This window comes from Danio aesculapii, chromosome 9 (genome assembly GCF_903798145.1).
Source record: "Danio aesculapii chromosome 9, fDanAes4.1, whole genome shotgun sequence".
Classification (NCBI taxonomy): Eukaryota; Metazoa; Chordata; class Actinopteri; order Cypriniformes; family Danionidae; genus Danio; species Danio aesculapii.
Window position 1 is genome coordinate 26,370,883 of NC_079443.1, and position 24,387 is coordinate 26,395,269.

At 35.0% G+C, this 24,387-nt stretch overlaps 2 protein-coding genes across 6 annotated transcripts in view; one reads left to right on the forward strand and one right to left on the reverse strand.

Annotated features, from left to right (window-relative positions):
• lrch1 (leucine-rich repeats and calponin homology (CH) domain containing 1) overlaps window positions 1–10,486 on the forward strand; it is an 81,380-nt gene extending 70,894 nt beyond the window's left edge. For 2 of the 4 annotated variants that reach the window (XM_056465316.1, XM_056465317.1), the window contains one exon: window positions 9,044–10,486. In XM_056465316.1, the coding sequence (XP_056321291.1) occupies window positions 9,044–9,157 (114 nt within the window). In that variant the 3' untranslated portion in view covers window positions 9,158–10,486. Of the gene's footprint in view, window positions 1–1,267; window positions 1,689–9,043 lie in introns of those variants that run through there. The other 2 variants (XM_056465315.1, XM_056465313.1) reach the window with 2 other exon arrangements.
• Window positions 10,487–14,883: 4,397 nt separating this feature from the next.
• On the reverse strand, window positions 14,884–21,995 carry esd (esterase D/formylglutathione hydrolase). Of its 2 annotated transcripts, none has more exons than XM_056466044.1 (9): window positions 21,931–21,995; window positions 21,430–21,508; window positions 21,262–21,350; window positions 20,724–20,822; window positions 19,578–19,702; window positions 17,968–18,087; window positions 17,761–17,859; window positions 16,515–16,682; window positions 14,884–15,173 (listed from the first exon to the last, which is right to left on the reverse strand). In XM_056466044.1, the coding sequence occupies exons 2-9, from the start codon at window positions 21,495–21,497 to the stop codon at window positions 15,093–15,095; spliced, it is 849 nt and encodes a 282-aa protein (XP_056322019.1). In that variant the 5' UTR covers window positions 21,498–21,508; window positions 21,931–21,995; the 3' UTR covers window positions 14,884–15,092. The 2 variants fall into 2 exon arrangements, with proteins under 2 accessions (XP_056322019.1, XP_056322018.1); XM_056466043.1 differs by lacking the exon at window positions 21,931–21,995 and adding an exon at window positions 21,770–21,913.
• Window positions 21,996–24,387: the final 2,392 nt, after the last annotated feature.

The window sequence follows — 24,387 nt, forward strand, 5'->3', positions numbered from 1 at the left end:
ATGCGACCTCCGGTGGACAGCGGACTCCAAAATAAGATGCAGATTCAGAGTTCCACATGAAGTGGTTATTAATTAGCAAATAATATAAATATTACAAACATAAACAATAGGTGAGCAGGTTAAATTGTAACGTGTGTCCTAACAACATGCTATGTGACGAGATTTGCAGTGATAAGCAATTTAGCTGTTTGCACCAGTGGAAACATGAAAGAAATTTAAATACAGCCATTCAGAAGCACAGAATATGCACTCACTCATGAAAAGGTAAGGTTTATAATCTAATTAATAATGTTAAAGAGGTTTAATATGTATTAAATGTACATTCTAAATCACTGATTTGTGTTGATTTGCAGTGAGTCACAGTTCTAAAGTTCAATTTCAAATGGTTTATTTTATTTTCAAGATCTGAGGTGAACTATCTGCCATTGCTTTCAGTATTATGTCATTAAATGGCATGCAAAATGGCATTCAAACTCACATTGTTAGCATTTAACACTGAATATAAAGCACTCGGGGTGCACCTGAAGTAATCATAGTCCGTTTTCTGTTGTTCAGCTGCAAGAAAAAGAAGCCGTTTATAATATATCAATTCGAAGTGGTTAGGACAAAAACTCATTTTGATATGAATATTTCTTCCTGCGTGTGCCGTTGCTTTTATTTAGGACATTATTTAAATCAGCCTTTAGGCTCGATCGTCGTCCTGTTGTTTGTCAATCTGGCAACCTGCGCTTCCATGTGTTTTGATCCAAGAATGTAATACCTAGTTCAACCACTGGGTGTCAAACTTACATACTGCACCTTTAAGAATATTTATTTAAAAAATGGAACGCATTTCATTGCATTCAACAATGGAATTGTAAAAAATATATATTATTAAACTTAAGGATGATAATAAGAATAAATAACTGCATATTTCAGTACATATTACACAGATATAATTCATAGCATGTAATTTACCTTATTATGTTGCTACTATCATTATTTATAAAGTCACTGGAGAACACTTTTATAAAACAAATGGCACCATTTACTGAAAAGAACCAATAATCTTTTGCCTTTATTGAGCACAAAGCACTTTACCCTTGACCTTTCTCACTGTCTAATCATCTTCCTTATCTTTCTCTGGTGCTGGACGGATGATCTCGCCTTTTCTCATTTCACTTCTTATTTTATTCTCTCTTTGTTTATTCCTTCATCCACACTTCACTATTACTCTGTTTTTTCCTCCTGCTTCTCTGTCATTCCCTTTGTTTTGACTCTCTCTCAGTCCTCTCTCTGCTCGGCTTATGACGTTCTGCAGTGTAACCTGCGTCCACTCTGGGCTGTGGTCGCGGCCTTGCTCATGGTGGAGAGCACAGGAACAAGGCACAAGGAAGGAAAGGTGGAGGGTGGCAGGGAGAAAGAGACAGAGGTCAAGAAACTTATCCCCGAATCCACCCAGACTCCACCCCCTTCCTGGCAAATATGGGATCTCATTGGCTCGAGTCTGCTGCACGTTTTCTGTCTGGTGATGCTGTTTGTGGCCTACAGCTGGAGCGAGTTTAAATAACATACACGAAATACACACAGTGTAAATATATTGGTCTTAGAAAGCACACTGAATGGCCACTTTAAAAGGGATAGTTCACCCAAAAATGATCATTTATTCACCCTTTAATTGTTTCAAAACTTTATGAGCTTTTTTCTTTTGTTAAACACAAAAGAAGATATTTTGAAAAATGTTAGAAGGTAATTGTTTTTTCTACTATGGCAGACAATGATTACAGGTTTTTAACCTTCTTCAAAATATCTTCATTCGTAGTTACAGAATAAAGAAACTCATAAAGGTTTGGAACCACTTGAGGGAGAGTAAATTGTTAGTAGATTTTCATTTTTGGGTTAACTGTCCCTGTATAGTTTGTATTAAAATGGGCATTGGCTGTTATGGGGAAATAATGTGTTTTTGTCAGTCGGAGGACTTTTAAAGTGCCTCTATTATGCTATTGTAAACATTTCCAATTTTGTTTTGGTATACAGTAGGTTTACATCCATCCAATAAGAAAAAAAAACACTTGTTTCACATTTTCACAGTGTCTGAACAGGTTCAAGGATCTGGTTTCGCTAAACTACTCCTTTCTGTGAATTTACTTTGCTCTAATTGGTCAGATGGCCCAATCTGTGATTGGTCAACTTCTTACAGGAAACTAAATACCTGTTATCCGACAGAGCATTAATTTCGGAAGTGCTCATCCCTATGCCCATATCTGTAAGTAACAGCTTCCAAGGGATTAGGGTTGATATAAGGATGAGTTCTTTCAAATGGAATGTACTGTTCAACACCAAACAACTTCCCTCCATAAAGGCTCATGGTGGCTTATGGTGGTCCAAAGTGTTCAAAAGTTGTTCTGAAGGGCCCTTCAAAGAGGCCAGTTTTGAGCACTTCGGTTTAGAAGAACATTTCAGTATGGCCGCCATGATAGATTTCACTCCGAAGTGGAGGGTGACATATCCTGTTTGGAACGCATTGTGAGTTTCTGGTCTGAAGGCTTCCTCAGCACTTGTTAACACAAGCTGTGCCCGCAATGGCTTATTTGTCTGCACATTCAGAAATCCCTATAAAAAATGTATAGCATTTGAGTGAACTGTATCAGCAAAAAAGGGAGTCTGTCAAAGAATATTACACATAGCATCCTGCAATTTTCCTTTTTGCCACTGTTCATGTCACATTTATTGTAGTATTTGATGACAGTGAGAACAAAACACCTGCTCATTATGCTTGTTATTTACTTTTTAATTATATTTTAAAATAAAAACACTACTTTTGCATTACCTGATCATATAAAGAATGTAAATATAATATATGAATTAATTATAAAAATCCAATATATATATATATATATATATATATATATATATATATATATATATATATATATATATACATATACATACACACACATATATAAATTATCCTACATGTGAATGAATGTATTATTTTAGCTGAGTTTACAATACTCTCGTGGAACTGTTGCATTCCTGGCTTAAATTTGCTTCTGTCTTAAATCCTGTCTTATGAACTAAATGAAATTTGCCACCTCCAGTAACCACGTTATCCACATTTCTTCTTCTTTCTTTTTTTTTCCTTCCACCGCCTCACATTGGGATTTTGGAAAATAGTGCTTCAAATCAGAGTGGAATATAGAGAATAAATGTAGGGAATGAAGAATTCAGATAGCATTAAAATAGTGGACACATAATATAGAACACTATATAGTGGATAGGGAGTGGTCTTCAGACACAGCTGTAGTGATATGAACATTGGTGTAGGGTGTCCTTATTTTTTGGAAGTGCAGGCAAAGTGGATTTGCTTTCAAAGCACAGAAAATAAGTGAGACTGGAATACTGATGGCTCAGTTCTTTAGTTTGGGAGATAAACTATGAATCATGCACTTTACTAAAACTTTACAGACCTTTTACATCTGCAAACAGATATTTCTCTCTCTCTCTCACACACACACACACACACACACACACACACACACACACACACACACACACACACACACACACACACACACACACACTATGAAAGATATTGTCCAAAAAGCATAACAAGGGCACTTTTGGAAAAAAAACAACATGTTTGTAGGAACAGATTTGTGATGTTATCATGTTTGAAGATGCATTATGTATTGGTTGGATGAATAGCATTTATTAATCCTTAAAAAATGCTATGAAAATTATCTTCAAATAGACCTTTTACAAGCATTTATGCAGGAGGTGCACAGAACACTTTAGTAAGGAATGAAAAAATCTCTCACTTTCATGTTTGTAAAAAATGTTGCAGCAAACACAATCTTGAACATTTTGTTGATCCTCTTGAAAAAGACACATATTAACAGTATAAGCCGTATATTTATGAGCATCTGCATGACAGAATTCAAATAATGAAAACATGGCAGTGAACAGCAATATATCTACAGGAATCAAGCGCACATTTTCAGACAAGAAACCGTTTTACAGATGATAAAATAAGTTGATGTCCAGATGTCATTAAAGCAAAACGATGGCTCTGCTTTGCACAGGTGTCTTATATGGTGAGATTAAATCAATGATTAAAAAGATTAATCATTAGCATAAGGGCTAATTAATCTGTTGGATGTAAAAAGCTGAAACTTTTGGTCAACAGTGATTTTGTTCTTTTTATTAACCCAGACTCATTGGAAATATATGCCCAGGATTACATTTTTGAGAACTGGCAAATATGTACCCTGGACTACAACCTGTTGTTGTTTTTGTTTTCAAAAATCCACTAGAGGGTGTAATTTTTGTAATCTAAATATGTTACTGGGGCATGTTTGCTTATTTGTGTCATTTCTTGTAAATGTATATTGGTATTGAAGAATGTATATTGGTATACATACACTGCGAATATTAAAGTCCTTCTCATGCGCGTCTGTGAGAGAAGCTGGTCAGCTTGTTGTCATGCATAATATATGATCTTGATATCAACTGATGGATCCGTCCTTCGCTGGACTCGAACCCCAGTCCCACTCTGCCTCCCAAGTCTGATGCTATTCACAGTGAGCTACCGAACAAACCAGTCATGTCAGAAAACCCGTCCATAGGTAAATAAGCAGCCGGCGTTATGCCCCCATATCGTTAGTTCCATACATACACTCACCGACTACTTTATTAGGTACATTTTCTTGTTAACGCAAATTTCTAATCAGCCAATTACATCGCAGCAACTCAGTGCAATTAGGCATATAGACATGGTCAAGATGATCAGCTGCAGTTCAAACCGAGCATCAGAATGGGGAAGAAATGTGATTCAAGTGACTTTGAACGTGGCATGGTTGTTGGTGCCAGACAGGCTGGTCTGAGTATTTCAGAAACTACTGATCTACTGAGATTTTCACGCACAACCATCTCTAGGGTTTATAAAGAATGATCTGAAAAAGAAAAAATATCCAGTGAGCGGCAGTTCTGTTGGCGCAAATGCTTTGTTGATGCCAGAGGTCAGAAGAGGCTGGCCAGACTGGTTTGAGCTGATAGAAAGGCAACAGTATCTCAAATAACCACTCGACTGCAGAAGAGCATCTCTGAACACACATAATGTCAAACCTTGAGGCGGATGGGCTACAGCAGCAGAAAACCACACTGGGTGCCACTTCTGTCAGCTAAGAACAAGAAACTGAGGCTACTATTTGCACAGGCTCATCAAAATTGAGCAATGGAAGATTGGAAAAACATTGCCAGGTCTGATGAGTCTTGATTTCTGCTGAGACATTCAGATAGGGTCAAAATTTGGCATCAACAACATGAAAGCATGGATCCATCCTGCCTTGTATCAATGGTTCAGGCTGGTACCAATTGAGCATCATGTCAACGCCACAACCTAACTGAGTATTGTTGCTGACCAAGTCCATCCCTTTATGACCACAGACCACTGGCTACTTCCAGCACAATAACGCACCATGTCCATAAAGCGCAAATCATCTCAGGCTGGTTTCTTGAACATGACAATGAGTTCACTGTACTTAAATGGCCACCACAGTCACCAGAGCTCAATCCAATAGAGAATGGGATGTGGTGGAACGGGAGATTCACATTATGGATGTGCAGTCGAGAAATTTGCAGCTACTGCATGATGCTATCATGTCAACATGGACCAAAATCTCTGAGGAATATTTCCAGTACCTTGTTGAATCTATGCCACGAAGAATTAAGGCAGTTCTGAAGGCAAAAGCGGTCCAACCCGGCACTAGTAAAGTGTACCTAATAAAGTGGCCGGTGAGTGTAAAATGCAGCCAAGTACTTACCAGCACATATTTCTCTGTTCTCAAAAATGTACACCAGGGCACATTTCCTCATTGAGCTTGTGTTGTTGTTTTTTAAGAGCAGAATTGAAGTTGATGTGTTATTGAGAATTATGATGTATCCTGCAAAGTATTGTAAATTGAGTGTTATTTTATTCAGAATAAAAACAGCATCTATAGATTTCTTTCTCTATTAATAAAAGGATTAATGAATCATTGTTTGTTCAGTTTATTAAACTGCTTAAAAAGTTAACCAAATCTATTTGAATCAAAGTAACGAGCATTATTCCACAGATAAGTGACTAATCAAATTGAACAATAGGAATAATGGGCTCTGGAGAACAAGATTTTATTCATGTATTCTCTCAGTGATCCGTAATAGAGGCTGATGAGCTTTTTAAATCTTGAAATATCAGATTAACACAGTTTAATAATTGAGTAATCAGTGCAGTGCTTGTAATTAACTGCTGTGAAGGTCTGATTCTGTATTAGCTTCTGATGTTTATCTCATCTAATAGAATGACCTTGTTCATCTCATCACAGTTAAAAGGAGTCATTAGTAAATGAGCAGACAGTGATGTCACTTGGCGAGGTCTCTTGACATCATTTCCTTAAAATACAAAACACTTTGAACCTTATCTGCGTAATTACAGCAGTTATAATTGGTACTGCTTTCATCATACGGGTTGACAAAAATGAAAAGGCAATATTGACGGTTCTGGACATTTTGTTTGGTATAATGAAATCTAAAGTGTTTGTAATGCTTTAAGGCTTCAGTTTGACTGTATGGGTTTTTTCTGACAGCTCTGCTGCTTCTGTTTGTCTGGCTCTTGAGACTTTTTGACTCCTCTGTGTTAATTATCTGCAGTTTTGCCTCTGTTGCTGCTGCTAATGGACTTTGTAAGGCTTTCGTGGTTTCATGATCCTGTAAATGAAAAGTAAATAAATGTACAGTCTGGGTTGTTTTTCTCATCTACACAGTTTTGTTTCTTTAAATCATTTTTTTTTATATTTTAGTTCTATATTTTAGTTACATTTTTTTAAATGTTATTTTGTGTCTGTGTCTGCTTGAAAGATACTGTTCAGAAGTTGTTTTTAAGAAATGAATTATTTTATTCATCCGTATGATCAAAAGTGACAGAGTCTTTTGCAGTGTTCTCCATGTTTGGATAAATTGCTGTTCTTTTTAAATTTCTATTGAAAAAAACAAATCCAGAAAAAAATGTTTAATAGTTCCCACAAAGTCATCTAGCTGTTTTCAACATTGATAATTTTAAGAAATATTTCTTATATGCCAAATCAGGTATCTTGCACCGAAGACTGGAATACTGATGCTGCCAGCACAGACATAAATAACATTTTATTTCATATTTCAATAGGCAAACATATGTTTTAACGTGTAATAAAGCTGTACTATTATAGTCTTTGCTGTATTTTTAATCAAATAATAGAATTCTTGGCGAGCATAGGAGAATTCTTTTTTTAAAGAATTAAAATTTGAGTTAAAAGAATTAAAATGTTTATTGATCCCAAACTTTTAAACTGGAGTATATGTGTGTGTGTGTTTTATATTTGAGATGGATATATTTTGGTTGTTTGAATATCTCTATCACATTGGGTCTGATAAACAAGGTGAGTCTTTGTTAGTTTCATTAACTCAGTATTTAGAACACGGGTGCCCAAACTTTTCTTATGAAGGGCCAAAAACCAAACATGATTGAGGGCCGTTGGCTGAAGGTAAATATAGCAAACTGTATTACAATATTGCCATGGTGATTTCCTCACTCACTACAAAATAAATAGAAAACATTACTTTAATCATATTAACTAATGCAATATATATATATATATATATATATATATATATATATATATATATATATATATATATATATATATATATGTATATGTATATGTATATGTGTGTGTGTGTGTGTGTGTGTGTGTGTGTGTGTGTGTATGTTTGAATTTTATAACAAACCTATTATAATAAAAACAAGAATTCCATTGAAGTTAAGTTCAAGCTGCACCTGCCTTTGCCTTGATTTGCTTACTGAGGACTTCTGAATTGTGGTCTATCCACTGAACAACAGTATGTTCATTTTTAATTTTTTTTTTTTTAATTGGATTCATTTACAACAGTTAATTGAAGCATTTAATTTATTTTTTGTAGCTTAAAAATAAAACTAACACATGGAAGGTTATGTTAAATTAGCAATGACAATGTGTATAATATATTAAAAGGCATTAACCCCAACTTTCCCCCAAATTCTCCCTCTCCTATCAAACGGGATGGCAGGCCAAATCAAATTTTATTTCTCATGAGGGTTCCCATACATTACAACTACTGAGCTTGTTTGAAATTATTTGAGTTATTTGTGATTAATATTAAACAATATTTAGAAAACTTATGAAGTGAACTTATACATTAAAAAAGATACTATCAAGAATTCCATGACTTTAATAATCTCATTTGAAATCTTAATGTATTCAACTAGAAATATGAACTGTTATCAATAATTCATCCTCCACTTATTTAAAAAAAAAAAATTCCGTCTGTTAAACACAAAGAAGATAATTTAAAAAATGCTGAAAAACAATTTAGCCATTGACATTCATAGTATTTTGATTCCAATGGATCAGTGGCTACTAGCAAAGTCATTTTAAGGCAAGTCATTTCACTAGGCGGCCATCTTTGAAACGCCTCTCAGGCAGTATGCTTGGGCATTCTGTTTGAATGGGAAAACATCAAATATTCCAAAACTGCTTGCCGATCTTACGATTAAATTTCATATTGTGAAACAACAATTGCATTAAGCAACAACTGTCTCTGTAGTTTCGTTTGAGTCGCACAAAATCTGCAGAAATTCACATCTGGTCCAAGCCCCTCCCCTGGAGAAATGTCAGTCTATAGCGATCGCTGATTGGTTCTTGTAATAGAAGGCGGGGCTTCATTCGCCATATTGACTGTTACACTTTTCCCCATTCAAAACTATGCAAGTGGCACGTCTTGTGTATTCTATAGTCTTTGCTACTAGTTTGCAACATTCTTCGGAATATCTTGTTCAAAAACAAAAACTCCTTAAAGTTTGGAGCAAATGGCGAGTAAACTTTCATTTTTGGACGTATGAAAAGTATTCCTTTTTTTTTCTCCTGAAAATATCAGAATTTCCTTCTAAATGTTTTAAGTGACCTTACCCCCTTTACTATGATTTGACCTTATTGTGAATATCTCTCTTCAGGATAAGTTATGTCTGCCACATCATATCCTGGAGGAGAAGGGACTGATCAAAGTTGGCATCACTGTCCAAGCTTTACTGGATGAGACGTCCATCAACCAGACACTCTTCACATGAGCATCACACACACTGACACAATCACAAACACACACTAATCCCTGTAGATGGACCAGCAAAGAAACTCCCTGGACTTTCCATTTAAAACAGCCAGTCCTCAGATGCAGGTATGCTCATGGTTTTCTGGCTTATTCTTCTGTACTGTTCTCTGATCACTCTGGCCATAGACGTATATGCAAAATTAGCTCAAAACTAGCTTGAGATATGAAATTCCTTATTTAATACATATATGTATATTTATTAAATAGCTAGTCGAAAGATGTACACAAATGTGCACAATTCCTGATGGTTGTATTATATAAATATCTCAGTAGGTTTATTTGATATTTGCATTTGGGCCTTTAGTGATCTAGATTTAAAACACGTGTGCTCCCAGAGTCTTACAATATGTGACTTTAGTTTTTAACCACTTTTGAACTTGTTTTTTTGGGAGGCGTTGATGTTTTGTCTCAGGGGAAGTGTGGCCTCATTATTGTTTCATACAGTCTCTGCTCTGCTTGCCTGTCCGTCAGATTACTAAAAGGTATGTCGCAGTGTGTGTACTATGGAAGATTGTTTATTATTTATAAGATAACTGACATTTTATCTCACTATTTAGTTTTTTTTTTTTTTCACAATTTCACAAAGTTTTTCGTCTCAGTAATTTTTTTCCCCTCAGAATTAAAATCTTTGCATTTTTATCTCAGCTCAGAGGAAAAGTAAAGATTGTGAGGTTATATCAATTGTGAGTAGTGAAGTCTGGGTGGAATTGCAAAATCTAAACTCAAATTTGGGATATACAGCAAACTAAAATTTCATTCTGAGATTTGAGAAATTATATCTTACTATTTTTTTTGCTATTTTTATCAGAATTTAGTGCTAAATCAGAGTTTTAAACTCAGAATTGTAACAAACCATATTTCTCACAATAGTTGTGCAATAATGTTGAAATTGTGATGAAAAAAATCGCAATATAAACTAAATTCTGATTTTGAAAAGTTTGCAGTTCTGACTTTCTATCTTAATTCAGATATCTTTACAATTCTGAGTTTACTCTGTCCTTTTTTCTGTTAATTTAGATAACAGAATTTCCTTTTTTAAATCAGAATTTCAAGAAATGTTATAAACTCATAAAAATAAAAACATTAAGGTGCAATTTAGAGAAATCAAAGTCACAGAATTACATAATGTTAACCCAGAATTGAGTTATAAACTGAAATCTGTCCTTTTTTCTAAACTTTGAGTGAACAAATTGAACTTTCGGAGTTTATATCACAATTATGATTTGTTCAAATTGTGAATTTATGACTCATAGAAAGATATTGATTCAGATATTAACTCATAAGAAAGTTTAAAAACGTATAAATTGATATATATATATATATATATATATATATATATATATATATATATATATATATATATATATATATATATATATATATATTATGTTGTGGTTTGGAAAACTGCAAAACTTTTAATTATTGCAAACAAAAAAATTTTCCCCTCAGAATTGTGAGTTAGTTCTGGTGTATTGGTGAGAAAACTGAATTGTGGTCTATAATCACAATCTTAGAAATTCACTTAAAAATAAATTGTATTGTGTTGCATAAACATGCTTCCATAGTGTACAGCAGAAGCAACATACAGCTTTTCATCTGTGTAAGTGTGACTGAAAGTGAGAGAATAAGAGCAAATGTTTGCACTTTTTGTATGTAGTTTGTGTGACTTTTTTTACTTTGTTTTATTTGTGCATATTTTCTAACATAAAGTCTGATGCCCAAAGCTTCTGCTCCTCATAGATTCAGCCATAAAAACAGACCAAAAACATCTGAAGCTGGTATCTCACTGGACATTATTTGACAGTTGCCAAAATGTTCATATCAAACTGACTTTCAGACTTAATCGTTTTATACATTGTTGCTTTGTTTTTTAAACGATTTAAATATATTTTAAATATAAGAGTTTTGTATTTGTAGAAGGGTTTGTAATGTGATAATGGTGTGTGAATGTGCAAAATGTACAGACCATTTATATTTGATGTGTGTATTTCAGTAGGAATTGATCTGATTTGGTTTTAATTTTATGCAGTATGTTAATGTGAACTGACAGGGCGAAAAAGAATCTTTGTTATGATCCATCTTCTTACTTTGAAAGCATTTATAGCACTTCCATATATAATTTCAGAGAGAGTCTGTGATATCCATGAGAATCATCTACATTAAATAATTAAAAATAAAACCGATTCGCAATCTCTGTGCTGAAATTTCTAGCAAAAGGGATCTTTTTATCTTCTCCAAAACGTAACTTGATTAAAACAATTGATATAGAAAAATATGGGTTGAAAGTGTCATTTCTGGTCTTTGAGGGAAGTTTTACAGGAGATACTGTAAGCCCTTTTTCTTTTAATAATCGTATAAATTCACTGCTGTATCTTTTGAGAAATTATATTTAGGTTGTCCTGGAGCATTAAGGGAAAAAAACAAACACCCATTTGAAGATTATTGTTTAGTTTTATTAAAGTTGTGCATGATTACTGTAATATCAACATTCCCCACCACTTAAGAGGAAACAGTGAACAAAATACGCAAGCTAGATAGGAATTAATGCAGATTTGATTTTGAAACGACAGTGTTTTGCACTTTATATATTGGGAACTGTCTTTTTTGGCAACTGGCAAATAGTATTGTGCACAATATTTATATTACAGTATTTGTAGAACATGATGCATCGGCTGATCAGATCACTAACGTGTTCGATAAATCCTCTCACAATGGGATACAAATCTTTACCTGCTGAATGTTATGTGGCTATTTTGTCTACTTCCTTGATGTATAAAGAGAAAAGGCTGGTAACTAAACATTTTTTGTACTTTAATTTTTATAAATAGGAATTATTTTTCCATGTCTTTTCAGTGTTCGGGATTTTTACCCCTTTGTAATTCTGTGAACTTCTAAGTGCATGTACAGTGCAGGTTCATGCATGTCACTCCACCTTTTTGCCTTAACCTCTGTAAATATGGTTCATTTGTACCAACTTCTACCAGTAAATACTTTCACCTTCAGAGACTAGTCTTTTTCTTGAGTCTTTACCATACAGTATACGGTTGAGGTCAGAATTATTAGCCCCCCTGTTTATTTTTTCTCCAATTTCTGTTTAACGGAGAGAAGATATTTTCAAAATTTCTAAACATAATAGTTTTAATAACTCATCTCTAATAACAGATTTACTTCATCTTTGCCATGATGACAGTAATAATATTTGACTAGATATTTTTCAAGACACTTCTATACAGCTTAAAATGACATTAAAAGGCTTAACTAGGTTAATTAGGTTAGGGAAATAAGGCAAGTTATTGTGTAATGATGGTTTGTTCTGTAGACAATCGAGAAAAAATATAGCTTAAAGAGGCTAATAATTTTGACCTTAAAATAGTTCTTAAAAAATTAAAAACTGCTTTTATTCTAGCCAAAATAAAACAAATACGACTTTCTCTAGAAGAAAAAATATTATCAGACATACTGTGAAATTTTCCTTACTCAATTAAACATAATTTGGGAAATATTTAAAAAAGAAAAATAAATTCAAAGGGGGGCTAATAATTCTGACTTCAACTATACAAGATGAATTGTTATCTGCTATTGAATCAGAATTTTTTGTTGTTGTTGCATTTCAGTATTATCAATGGTGTGTTCACTTATTTATTTGGTTCGCATGGTCTGTTTGGTCAGACTCAAAATAAAAAGTTATTACATTTACAATACAGTACTGTAGCACTCACTCTGCAACTTTAAACAAATACTAAACAAAAGAATTGTGCTTGCCAAACATCTAAAAACAATGCTGTGTGCTGGGATAAACATGTTCATTTTGTGTGTGTACGTGTGTTTTTGGATGTAATGGTATTTTATGATAGTATTATGATAGCAGGAACTGTTGCATTGCATATACAAATGAAGTTCTGCTGAATTAGAAGTTTCCAATACCTGTGCATGTGCAAAATCATAGAAAAAACACGATGCATTTATGAAGTGTGCTTCACACAGGTGAGTGGGTTTGAAAAACCACCTGTAGAAACACTCTTCTCTCTCTTTCTTCTAAAACAACAACAAAAAAACAACACTCCCCCTAGCACTTAATTCTATTCTTGTTGAATTGCTGAATGCCTCCTTATTTGTTAATAGCTTTGGACAAAAGCATCTGCTAAATGACTAAGGCCCAATCTCAATTCTATTTTTGTACCCCTACACCTTCCCCTTGGCCCTTGAAACAGTGTGAAGGGGAAGGGCTTCAAAATTTACCCCTAAGAAACGGGACAGCACCACAGCACCTGCACACGTCAACATGATCTCTTGCTTCATATGAGATCAAACGATCGCGATTGCTGTAGTTATTACAGTTGCGTTATTTTTTTTGGCATTTATCTTCAGGAAATCACTGAAGGCATACATTATGTTATCATAATGATATAATGTAGCAATAAGACTGTACTCTGCATTTATGCAATGGCTATATTCATCTATGTAAACACACGAAAACAACATTTTTACACCAGACCCCGTAAAAAGCTCATTCCCAGCCACTAGACTTTTCTGACAGGGGATTCAAGTGTCATCGAGTGACAGATGTTAAAGTATGTTGTTGGAATGCTATACAGGTGTTATTATGATGGATTATAGATATTAGGGATTAGCGAGATTTTGATTTTTTTTTGTTTTTGGTTTTGAAAAAGCATGACAGTAAAACATGAACGCTATTATAAAATTCATTAAAACAGATGCTTGTTTGTTGTAAAATTCATAATAATGACAAAAAAATATATACTAATTTGTGCATCTCCTGACTTCCATGTGCAGCCATGCTGCCGTTGTAGATGGTGTATTCTGGGGAATTTTCCTACCCCTCGGTTTTGAGTGCGGTCCTGAAAAATCTGTTACGAGGGCTATCTAGCCCTTCCCCTAAGCCCTACACCTTCAAGCTAATGAGAATTGGGACACCCCTACCCCTTCACGTGAACGCGCAAATCAAGGGGTAAGGGGAAGGGCTAGGTAGAATTGGGCCCAAATGTCATGACTACGAAGAAACTTTTTCTTTTTTTATGGTTGCATCTTGTTAATTCACATTATTTTATTATTTTTGGAATGTTGGATTCTTATTTCAGTGGAAACACGCCTGTTCACTCTTGAAATGAATGTTTTTGGGAGTTTAGTGGCTGCAGGGTCGTACAGTAATGCTACAATCGGAGTGAAAATGTTTATAGCAGCACTCAAAAGAACATTTTTCATCTTTGGTTTTCTTTTTATAGCCATCTAATCAAACCATTGAACACCTTGACATGAAATCTGGGAGATACGTCTGAGTAATTTGAGTAAAATCACAGGCTTTGCTTATCCCATATGAATGCGCCACATGAAAACCAGATGTGAGGGTACTAATCCCCAGCGAATAGGGCTTTAATCAAACCTGACAAAGCGTGAACACACCCTTACTGTACTTATACAGGACTTGTTCATACAATAACTCATACAACAATGGTCTCAAACTCAATTCCTCACACCTGCTAAATAGTTTATAGTAGTCTTGAACACCTTGATTAGTTGGATGAGCTGTGTTTGATTAGGGTTGGAGAAAAACAGTGCAGAGCTGCAGCCCTCCAGGAATTGAGTTTGAGACCTATGTCATACAATAATTCTAATGGAGCCATTCGCAAAATGTGAACAACTTTACATAAACACATACAAAACAAATCACAACCAAAAGCCTTTATTTATTGAAATTTAAACATCACTACAGCTAAACATGACCCTGTTATTATTCTGTATGAAAATACAGAGGGTTGTAATTTGAGGGCTAGTGAATCGAGATGTGGCTCTAATGTGATTTCCAGATGTGTAGACGGATGTTGTTAGAAACAGGAAGGCACTATGGCTGTTTGCCATAATCACGTCACACTGATTCAGGCATTCAGATACTTGGCATGATGCTTGATGTGGTCGTTGATGAAGGAGAAGATGAAATAATAGCTGTGATCATAACCCTGATAGAACAAAAAAAAAAAAAAAAGATTAAATGAAGAGTGCTTATTTTGTTTGTCTGGCCACATCTGCTTATTGCTTATTGACTGATTAGTGACAGTGGTCAAGCAAGTCTGCTGCAGTAGAAACACAGGAATATTCCAGGTGATATAAAAGCAATTTTGAGCCCAATCTAACACTTCTTCTTAAAAATTGTGTTGAAATTCAGCTTTTTCATTTAGTCTTCCCTCATGAGGGAATCAAACACTTCAATCAGAGCTACAAATCAATTGAATTGAACTTATGAGTGTCTATGTCCTCACTGTACCTAAGTGTAAACAGAAATAGACACACAATAGGTCCATGGGGTTGCAATACTAGACAATATATATTCCAGAATGCACAGAAACAATTAAAAGTGTTTTATTATCTGTTTATATATTTGCGAGAAACAGATCTGATTAGAATTTTTCTCATCTTTACTTCCTTTCCATCAGAGCTTGACCCTTGTGTAAATGCACCATATGCTGGTTTGCAAACTGGTCTGCAAACTGCACTTGCTGCTATTGCACTGCTGGTTAGACCTAAACTGCATTTCGTTGCCTTGTACTTGTACATGTGTAATGACAATAAAGTTGAATCTAATCTAATCTTTGACGAAAAAAAAGAAGGGTGTGGTGATGTGTTGTTCATACACACTACACGGTGAATTCTCAAGTCTCTGCTGACCAATTGAACAGTACAGTGCAGGGGTGCTCAACCCTGTTTACAGTTTTTCAGTTGCAACCCTGATCAAACACACCTGCCTGTAATTATCAAGTGTTGTTCAGGTCCTAGTTAATTGGTTCAGGTGTGTTTGATCAGGGTTGAGCTGAACTCTGTAGGCAAGTAGATCTCTAGGAACAGGGTTGAGCACCCCTGGTATAGAGTGTGCACATGAATCTTGAGCTTTAACTTTACATCACATGTGGTCTTGTACAGTGTAAGCTGAATACTTCAGAATCTGCTGATTTACTGGGATTTTCACAAACAACCATCCTCAGGGCTTACAGAGAAAGGCAGATCTGTGTTTACAAATGAGTTATTGATGCCAGAAGAGACTGAATTGAGCAGATACAAAGTCAAAAGCAACTCAAATAAACATTTGTTACAACAAAAGAAGAGCATCTTTTGCAGTACCTTAAAGAACACATTGGATTAGTCGTGGGGTGGAAAATAAATATATAAAATTAATAATAATAATAATCCATTTATTTGTGAAGTGCCCCTTATTCTTGTGCTAAAGCAGATCAAACTCAGGTACTGTATACTATAGTTAGCACTACAAGCAGTGCTTCTCCATCATATGGTGGTTCAATACTGACCTGCTGAAGACGGAAAACCACAGGGATTTTCTTCTTGGAGCAGGCAGCGATGAGATTATCAGGCAGAAGCTGACTTGCAGAAAGAAACTGGTCATCACGGCCTTGATCGATCAAAATGTCAAGCTCAGGACCGGAATACGACTCCGCCAATACAGTAGCATCATATGCCTGTGAAAATAATGTAACAATAAATCGCAAGCTGGTTGAAAATTAATTAAATTATTTATTTTCAGTCGAGATGTCAAATAAATCACAAATAGAATAGGAGTTAATATGAATGAATGTCTGAAGGAAACTGACTGTCTTTGTCAGTTTGTCAAAATTTGGTATTTTCTGTTTATTGTGCCTCTGAACAATACTTATTAAAGTAGCTATATATTACAGTGAATTAATATTAGTGGTTATAAATGAAAAGTTTTGTTTACAGCAGACCCTATATAACTGCTGTTTATAAGCGCCACCTGCTGGCAGAAGGTGAATCTAAATGTCTCATTCAGCTCATCTGCTGTTTCCTTCATGTTTTATGCGAACAGTTTTACAAAACTAAGGTCCATTCTGTTTCTGCTTCAGATTTTGAAAGTACACAGTCTACTTTAGATTTATAACTTCCCCAAAAAAATAGTCAGCATGGGATCACAATTAAAGTGCAGTGGTCGCCTCATATTAAAGGAATAGTTCATTGAACATACTTTTTATTGTTGAACACTAAAGAACATTTTCTGAAAAAAGCTGAAGACCCGAGACCATTGACATCCAAAGTGTAAAACTTCAACACTGAAAACTGAACTGACACTGTTTCAATTTTCTTTAATCTTCTATGTGAAGCTGCTTTGACACAATCTACATTGTGAAAGCGCTATTGAAATAAATATGAATTAAATTGAATTAAAAAACAAATACTGTGGAAGTCAATGGTTATCTGCTTTTTCAAAATTATTTTGTTTTGTTCTCAACAGAAGAAAGAAAGTCAAACAGGTTTGGAACATGTAAAGGATAAGTTTGATGACAGAATATTCAGCTTAAGATGAACTATCCATGTAACCCCTGCAAAGCTGAGTTCTTTTATTATCTCTAGGTATTTTAATTTCACAAAGAAACTTGCAGCAATAAAATAGTGAAACAAATCGTGAGTTCAGCGAATCCTTACATCCTATAAATAGCAGAAATGTCTTTACCACAAGCTCTTTTAAATTTAACCCATACTTGGTAAGTGATTTTAAAAATATGTGAATTTATCTTCTCTTACCTCCCAGGTGGACTTGTCAGATCCGAGATAGCCAGAAAACGCTTTCTGTCCCCATGCACACTGCACAGGGTTACAGATGGGTGCAAACGCTGACACGGACTAAAGGCAAGCACACAAACAAATGAAATGTAATTTCAAGTTAATTACGAATATTTGGGCTTCAGATAACTAAATGAAGAAATGCATGTAACATCAAACGTGGCAGACCTTATACTTCCCAGGATTCTTAAGTGCACAAATGAGAGCTCCGTGGCCTCCCATGGAGTGACCAGAAATAGACATTTTCTCAGGATCAGCAGGGAAGTTCGAATTAATCAGCCGAGGGAGCTGAGAACAGAGTGATGAAGAAGAAGAGAGCCAACGTTTAAGGTGTCAAAGTTCAATATTTCACTCCATGTCAGTGCTTATAAGAATATCATATTGTAATCCTAATAACTAAAGGCCAAAGTATTCAAGCTAGTATTCAGCGCTTTAGTTAAATAAAATATGTGACTGATTTTTAAAGGGATAGTTCACTCAAAATTTTAAAAATATGCATCAATTACTTATCCTTGACTTGTTCAAAGCAAGTTTGAGTTTCTTTCTTCACAAAAGAAGATATTTCAAGAATGTTGGAAACCCATAACCACTAACTTCCATAGTATTTGTGTTAAATATAAAGTAAGAGCTTTATTGCCAGGTATGTTCACACATATGAGGAATTTGTTTTGATGACAGAGCGTCTGCAGTGCAACAAAATTACAGAGACAGAACAAAAAACACATCATAAATATATTTTAAAAATAGAAGTAGTGAATGCAAATGTACAAATCAACAAGTGTATGTACAGGTATATTACTATATACAACGTTATATGTGCAGATTGGCATGTAAAGTATGTTGTTAAATAAGTGTATATGTGTATAAAATGTAGTGATGTTTTACAATTACTATAATAAGATGTTCCTGAGATAGACTGCCTGAGGGAAAAAACTGTTTCTGTGTCGGGCTGTTCTGGTGCGCAGTGCTCTGTAGCGTCGACCAGAAGGTAAAAGTTCAAAGAGGCAGTGTGCTGGGTGTGAGGAGTCCAGAGTGATTTTGGCAGCCCTTCTGCTCGCTCTGGATAAGTACAGTTTTTGGAGAGTAGGGAGGGTTGTACCAGTGATTCGTTCAGCAGTCCAAACTATGTGACGTAATGTCTACTATGGGTCCCTATAGGTTCCTACTGTGAATGTCAATGGTTACAGGTTCCCAAAATTCATCAAAATATATACTAGTGTACAACACAACACAACACAACACAACTTCAAACTGGTTTGAAACAAGTCAAGGGTGAATGAAAGATCTTTCACTTATGGGTAAATTAGATTTACTCGTCAGTTTCTACTGTGAAAAACTCTTTGTTTCTGACTTCAACAGCAGAAATCAAACAAGAGAAGATTTTGTTTTGATTTTTTTAAAGCTGGCTGTTGTTTCGCTATCAGAAATAAAATGGAGATGGAACAAAAACAACAGCATGCTGCCAAAGAGGGAAAAGACATCTAAAAATGTATTTTAATACAGTACTCAACTTTTGAAGTGGATCAAAAAAACTTTTTTTCAAAATTGTCCTAAGGCAAGAATGGGTGTTGTTGAAAAGTTTAAGGACAACTTTGATGAAAGAGTCTGATCCACCTCAAATTTTAACTACTGTAGACATTTACTGCTCCCAACATTAAAAAAAGCACAGAGTCTGGAAATCATTCTAGACTGTCCTCATAAGTTATTGATCGGGCAGAAGTATATTTTGGGCTTATCTGGGTTTAGAAACAGAGCTAACATATCTATAAAGTACACACCTCCTCTGTGACATATGAATACATGCGGTAGTTGGTTTTCCAGGGATCTTGGGTAGCATTTACATAAAATCCTGCTCCTGTCCCAAAGTCCCAGCTCTCCTCCTCTCCTTCAATGTTGCAGCCGCCTGAAGAGAGCAGAATTATCTCAATGTTGATCATGTATTAATGATCACGTATTAACAGAATATATACAGAAATCAGAGAGTGAAATTCAATAAGGCCCTTTTAAAGACTCTTTCCCTACATTTTAAGACCTTAAAACCACTTTAGGTTTCAACCAGAAACACTGGCGAGATTTTAACTTACAGTATATTTACTAAATATTAATGTAAGAAATTAATCCAAAACTAAAACATTATTCATATACTGAGTACAGATCTATTAAATCTGGATAAATCAGCAGGTTGGCGCATATAGAACTGCAGAAATTATGGTCTTGCCTTGGTTACTGCAGTAAACAAAGCAGCATGATGTCAAAACTAGTAGGATTTTTTGATTTCATAAACTACACAGCATCCTGATATTCGCAGATTTAATTCAGGCAAACTTTAGCATACAACCATACATTGCATACTCAAAAATTATATAAAATTTAATACCTTGCAAGATAGCATTTAAGACTTTTCCATTCTTTTTAAGGGCCTTAAATTTCTCTACATTGGTTTATCAACTTTTAATACTTTTTAAGACCCTGCAGACACCCTGATTAATAAGGCAATATTAGTTTGGGTTAACTTGAATGTAAGTAATCACAGATTATACAGCTTGAAAAAAAACCAATAATACCCAGTGTTTTGGCTTATATGGCATAATAATAGCTTACATTGAATTTAAGCTTCTATTGGATTTTTTCCAAGCAGTGGAATGACTATGTGGTGGGAAACTGTAAGCACTGACGTAAACAGGGAAGTCACAGTGCTGTTTGATACTCAGGGGAGACTCTTATTTGTTTATCTATATGTTGCAGTGATGATTTGACTTCCCATGAGACCTTGGCATCCACAATCCATCCCGCTGTATTATTATTACATTCTGGCCCATGTCTCTATAGGATTAGGCAGAGCTGAAAACAGAAATATAACTACGAGGAAATCACTCCAGAGGTGGACCAGCGAGTCTATGAATTGTAAATATTTAGGTATTTACGTGGGCTGGTGTCTGGAGCTACGATGATGATCCCATTTTCAGAGGCCGCCTGCTGGCTCCCCGCTTTAGTGATGAAGTTTTGCTCGGTGCATGTCAAACCTAGAAAACACAGTGTGTGGTAAAAGTATATTTTAGGATATTATTGACATTTAGTGCCTTACTGACATTGTTAAAGTCAAATACATATTGTTCATATCAAAATAAATGTGTAAAAAGTGTATTAAATGTTAGTGACGTTAATATTTTAAATAAGTTTTAAAAAAGTCAAAATATTAAATAATTCAGTTGTCATTTGAAACATTACACACATGCAACATATGTTAACAACCAAACCTGATATAGTGGCAATATTAATATAATTAGTCAATTAACAGCTACATTTGATTTATTGTGTCATCAAACGACTATTTTATAATAAAATAAGTAAAATAATAAGTACACATTATTTTATATGTAGCAAATTTAGTATACTAGAGTATGCAGAGATAGTATTTATACTCATTCACTCAAACAGGTCTAGTAGAGAATAGAATGGTACCTGACAGCCAGTATAACACTGGACATTTGGAGCTCTCAGCCTTTGGAGGAAGGTAAATGGCGAACTTCATTTTGCATTTTAACTCGGAGCTGTAAATGAAGTTTAAGTTAAGTTAAACGTTAATGTGAACATTTTCATTCAGGCGTTTTTAATGAAAGAGTCTCTCACCTGTCATGCTCGAACACTTTCTGATAGCCACCGCTGCACTTATTAGTAGAAACCTGGGTTAAAGCCATTGAACCGTTTACTGTGTAGAGTAAAAGAAATCGTAGTTATAACATCATCGTCTTTCATTTACATGAATGAGCTCGCATGCAAAAACATGCAAAAATATTACTCTGCGATCTGATTTCAGTTCATATATAGACATGTTGATAGTTTCAGTCATGTTTTAAGTATCTGAACACCATGTGAAGCGCAAATAATGTCATTAAACAATAATTGACATTTAGCACACTGGGCTCATGGGGCGTGCGCATGCGCATTGTTTCTGGCGTGCCAAACTCACAGTACTGATAGTAGAATCTGCAGTGAACGACCCGAAGAAGCGCCTCCGGAAGTTTGAAACGACACCAGAACATACACTAAAGAAGGCTGCGTTTTTTTGGCGGCGTGCAGCAGTCCTCTGCATGCAGCTTAATGTCCTGGATGTTATTTTGTAGCACTTACCGCTGCAGCTGAGGATTCCGAGTTCAGCGTGACGACAGATTGAGCGTAAGACGCAAAGCCACGCCTCCTAATGCTTTTTCCTGCATGGTGTGTGCTTCAACGTGTTGGCCAAACAGCGGCGCTCGAGAGGTATGGTTCTCTTTCATTTTAACTGCCCAAGAAACGGAATCCAATATAACAAGCAGAATAACTATGTAAACACTAAAACTTACCATTTTCAGGCTACTGGTGCTTATTTACAAAAGGGTGAGCTTGACAATTATGGAGAATGAAATCTGCTAAAACAATAAATGAATAAATAAATATGCAAATAAATAAATAAATTAATTAATAAATCCACAAATTCCTGCATAAATAAAACTATATATATATATATATATATATATATATATATATATATATATATATATATATATATATATATATATACATATATATATATATATATACATATATATATATATATATATATATATATATATATATATATATATATATATATATATATATAAACGCAAACTCCTGCATAAATAAATAAATAAATATATAAATAGTGCGAGCAGATTAATAAATAAATAAATTACACTGATGTTGGGGAAATGAAAATGCTAAAACAAAGTAGATTTTTTTCCCCCTTTCACACCGCACTATTAATTATTTATATATTTGTTTATGCAGGAATTTGTGGATTTATTTATTTATTTATTTATTTGCGTATTTATTTATTTATTGCTGTGGCAGGTTTCGTCCTCCATAGACAATAGGCAGTTTTAATTAATTTTCAAACATACTTGTACTGATGAAATATAGGCCTTCGAGATGCATACACAACACATTCTGACTGTAGCTACTTTTCAAATACGACGACGATAGCTTACATATGCTTTTCACGTCATCATACTTTCTTCACTATATAGGCTAGTATTTGTGTATTTATTTAAATATTTATTCTAAATTAATATGTCAGCTGAGTAGGATGTCTGAATGCACACTATCCTGCTGGATGAACAGTGCCCAGTTGACTTGTGCTGAGGTTTTGAGGTGTGCAATCCATCAATGGACAATTTTCTAACCCAGAAGTTCATGCAACACAAGAGACGTCATATCTGAAAAGTTCAAGAAAAAAGGTCAAAGCAGCGTAAGCCATGGACCGTTTATTTATTTACCTCAATAAATATATTAATGTTTCTCGGTGTGCACACTGTAGGACTAAAAGTATTATTGAATGATCGAACATGACTTGGTTAATTATATGGCACAATGCAAATATGAACTGTGTCCGTGAGATCACCAGCAGAGGCCAAACATTCATTCATTCATTTTCATTCGGCTTACTTCCTTTATTCATCAGGTGTCGCCTCAGCAGAATTAACCGCCAACTTATCCAGCATATGGTTTACATAGAGCTGCAACCCAGTACTGGTAAACACCCAGACAGTCTCACATACACACATACACTACGGACAATTTAGTTTATTCAATTCCCCTATACCCCATGTCTTTGGACTGTGGGGGAAACCTGAGCACCCGGAGGAAACCCACACGAACACAGGGAGAACATTCAAACTCCACACAGAAATGCCAACTCACCCAGGGGCTCGAACCAGCGATCTTCTTGCTGTAAGATATAACCACTGCACCACCGTGTCACCCCATAGGCCAAACAATCATTCTTTAATATTTATAATAATGTATAGTTAAAATTAAACTCAAACTTAACATGTGTTGTAACATCGTGTGCATACTAACAGTTTCAAAATTACTTTGTACACTTGTTTATTTGGACGGAAGAATGTGCATCTGCTATAAATCAGTGTCCAAACAAGTATGCAGGTGACAAACTGTTGTATCAGTTACAGTAACATTTCATTTTGTGGCTCTATTAAAATCTTAATTTGTCTTTCATGACACATCTAATTTTTCTCACATTATTCGACATATTCATGCTTAAATGCAAGGCCGCTATTGAACTTTATTCTTTTGGTGTCCTTCACTTCAAAACGATTTCTGTTCCAGTCTCCTTCCTGCCATCATTTACAAAACACTGCATGATTCAGTGCCCACTTCCACAGCACTGCATGCTAAATGTGATGAGGATGAAATAACAAACTCCATGGAAACATCTCACGTTGAGCATTGCAAACCAATAAGCACGTCCTTTCTAAAAAGTAAATTAACAGTAATGACCACATACGGTGGGAAATATATTAGAGCTCCCCGTTAAAGACAAATCAAAGGCTGTCCAGACAATTACCAGAACATGGAACGGAATGCTGACTTTATTTAACCGCAGAAACACTGTGTCCTGAAGTACAGGAAGAACACAATCAATCTCGCTCTCCATCAGCCATCTCTAATGGCATTTTACCTTCAACTTTTTATTGGCTTCCTAGAAATCACGTTTTTTAGTTTTATCTGGTGGCAGCCACAGTGTTGTTTTAGTATCATTAAGATAAC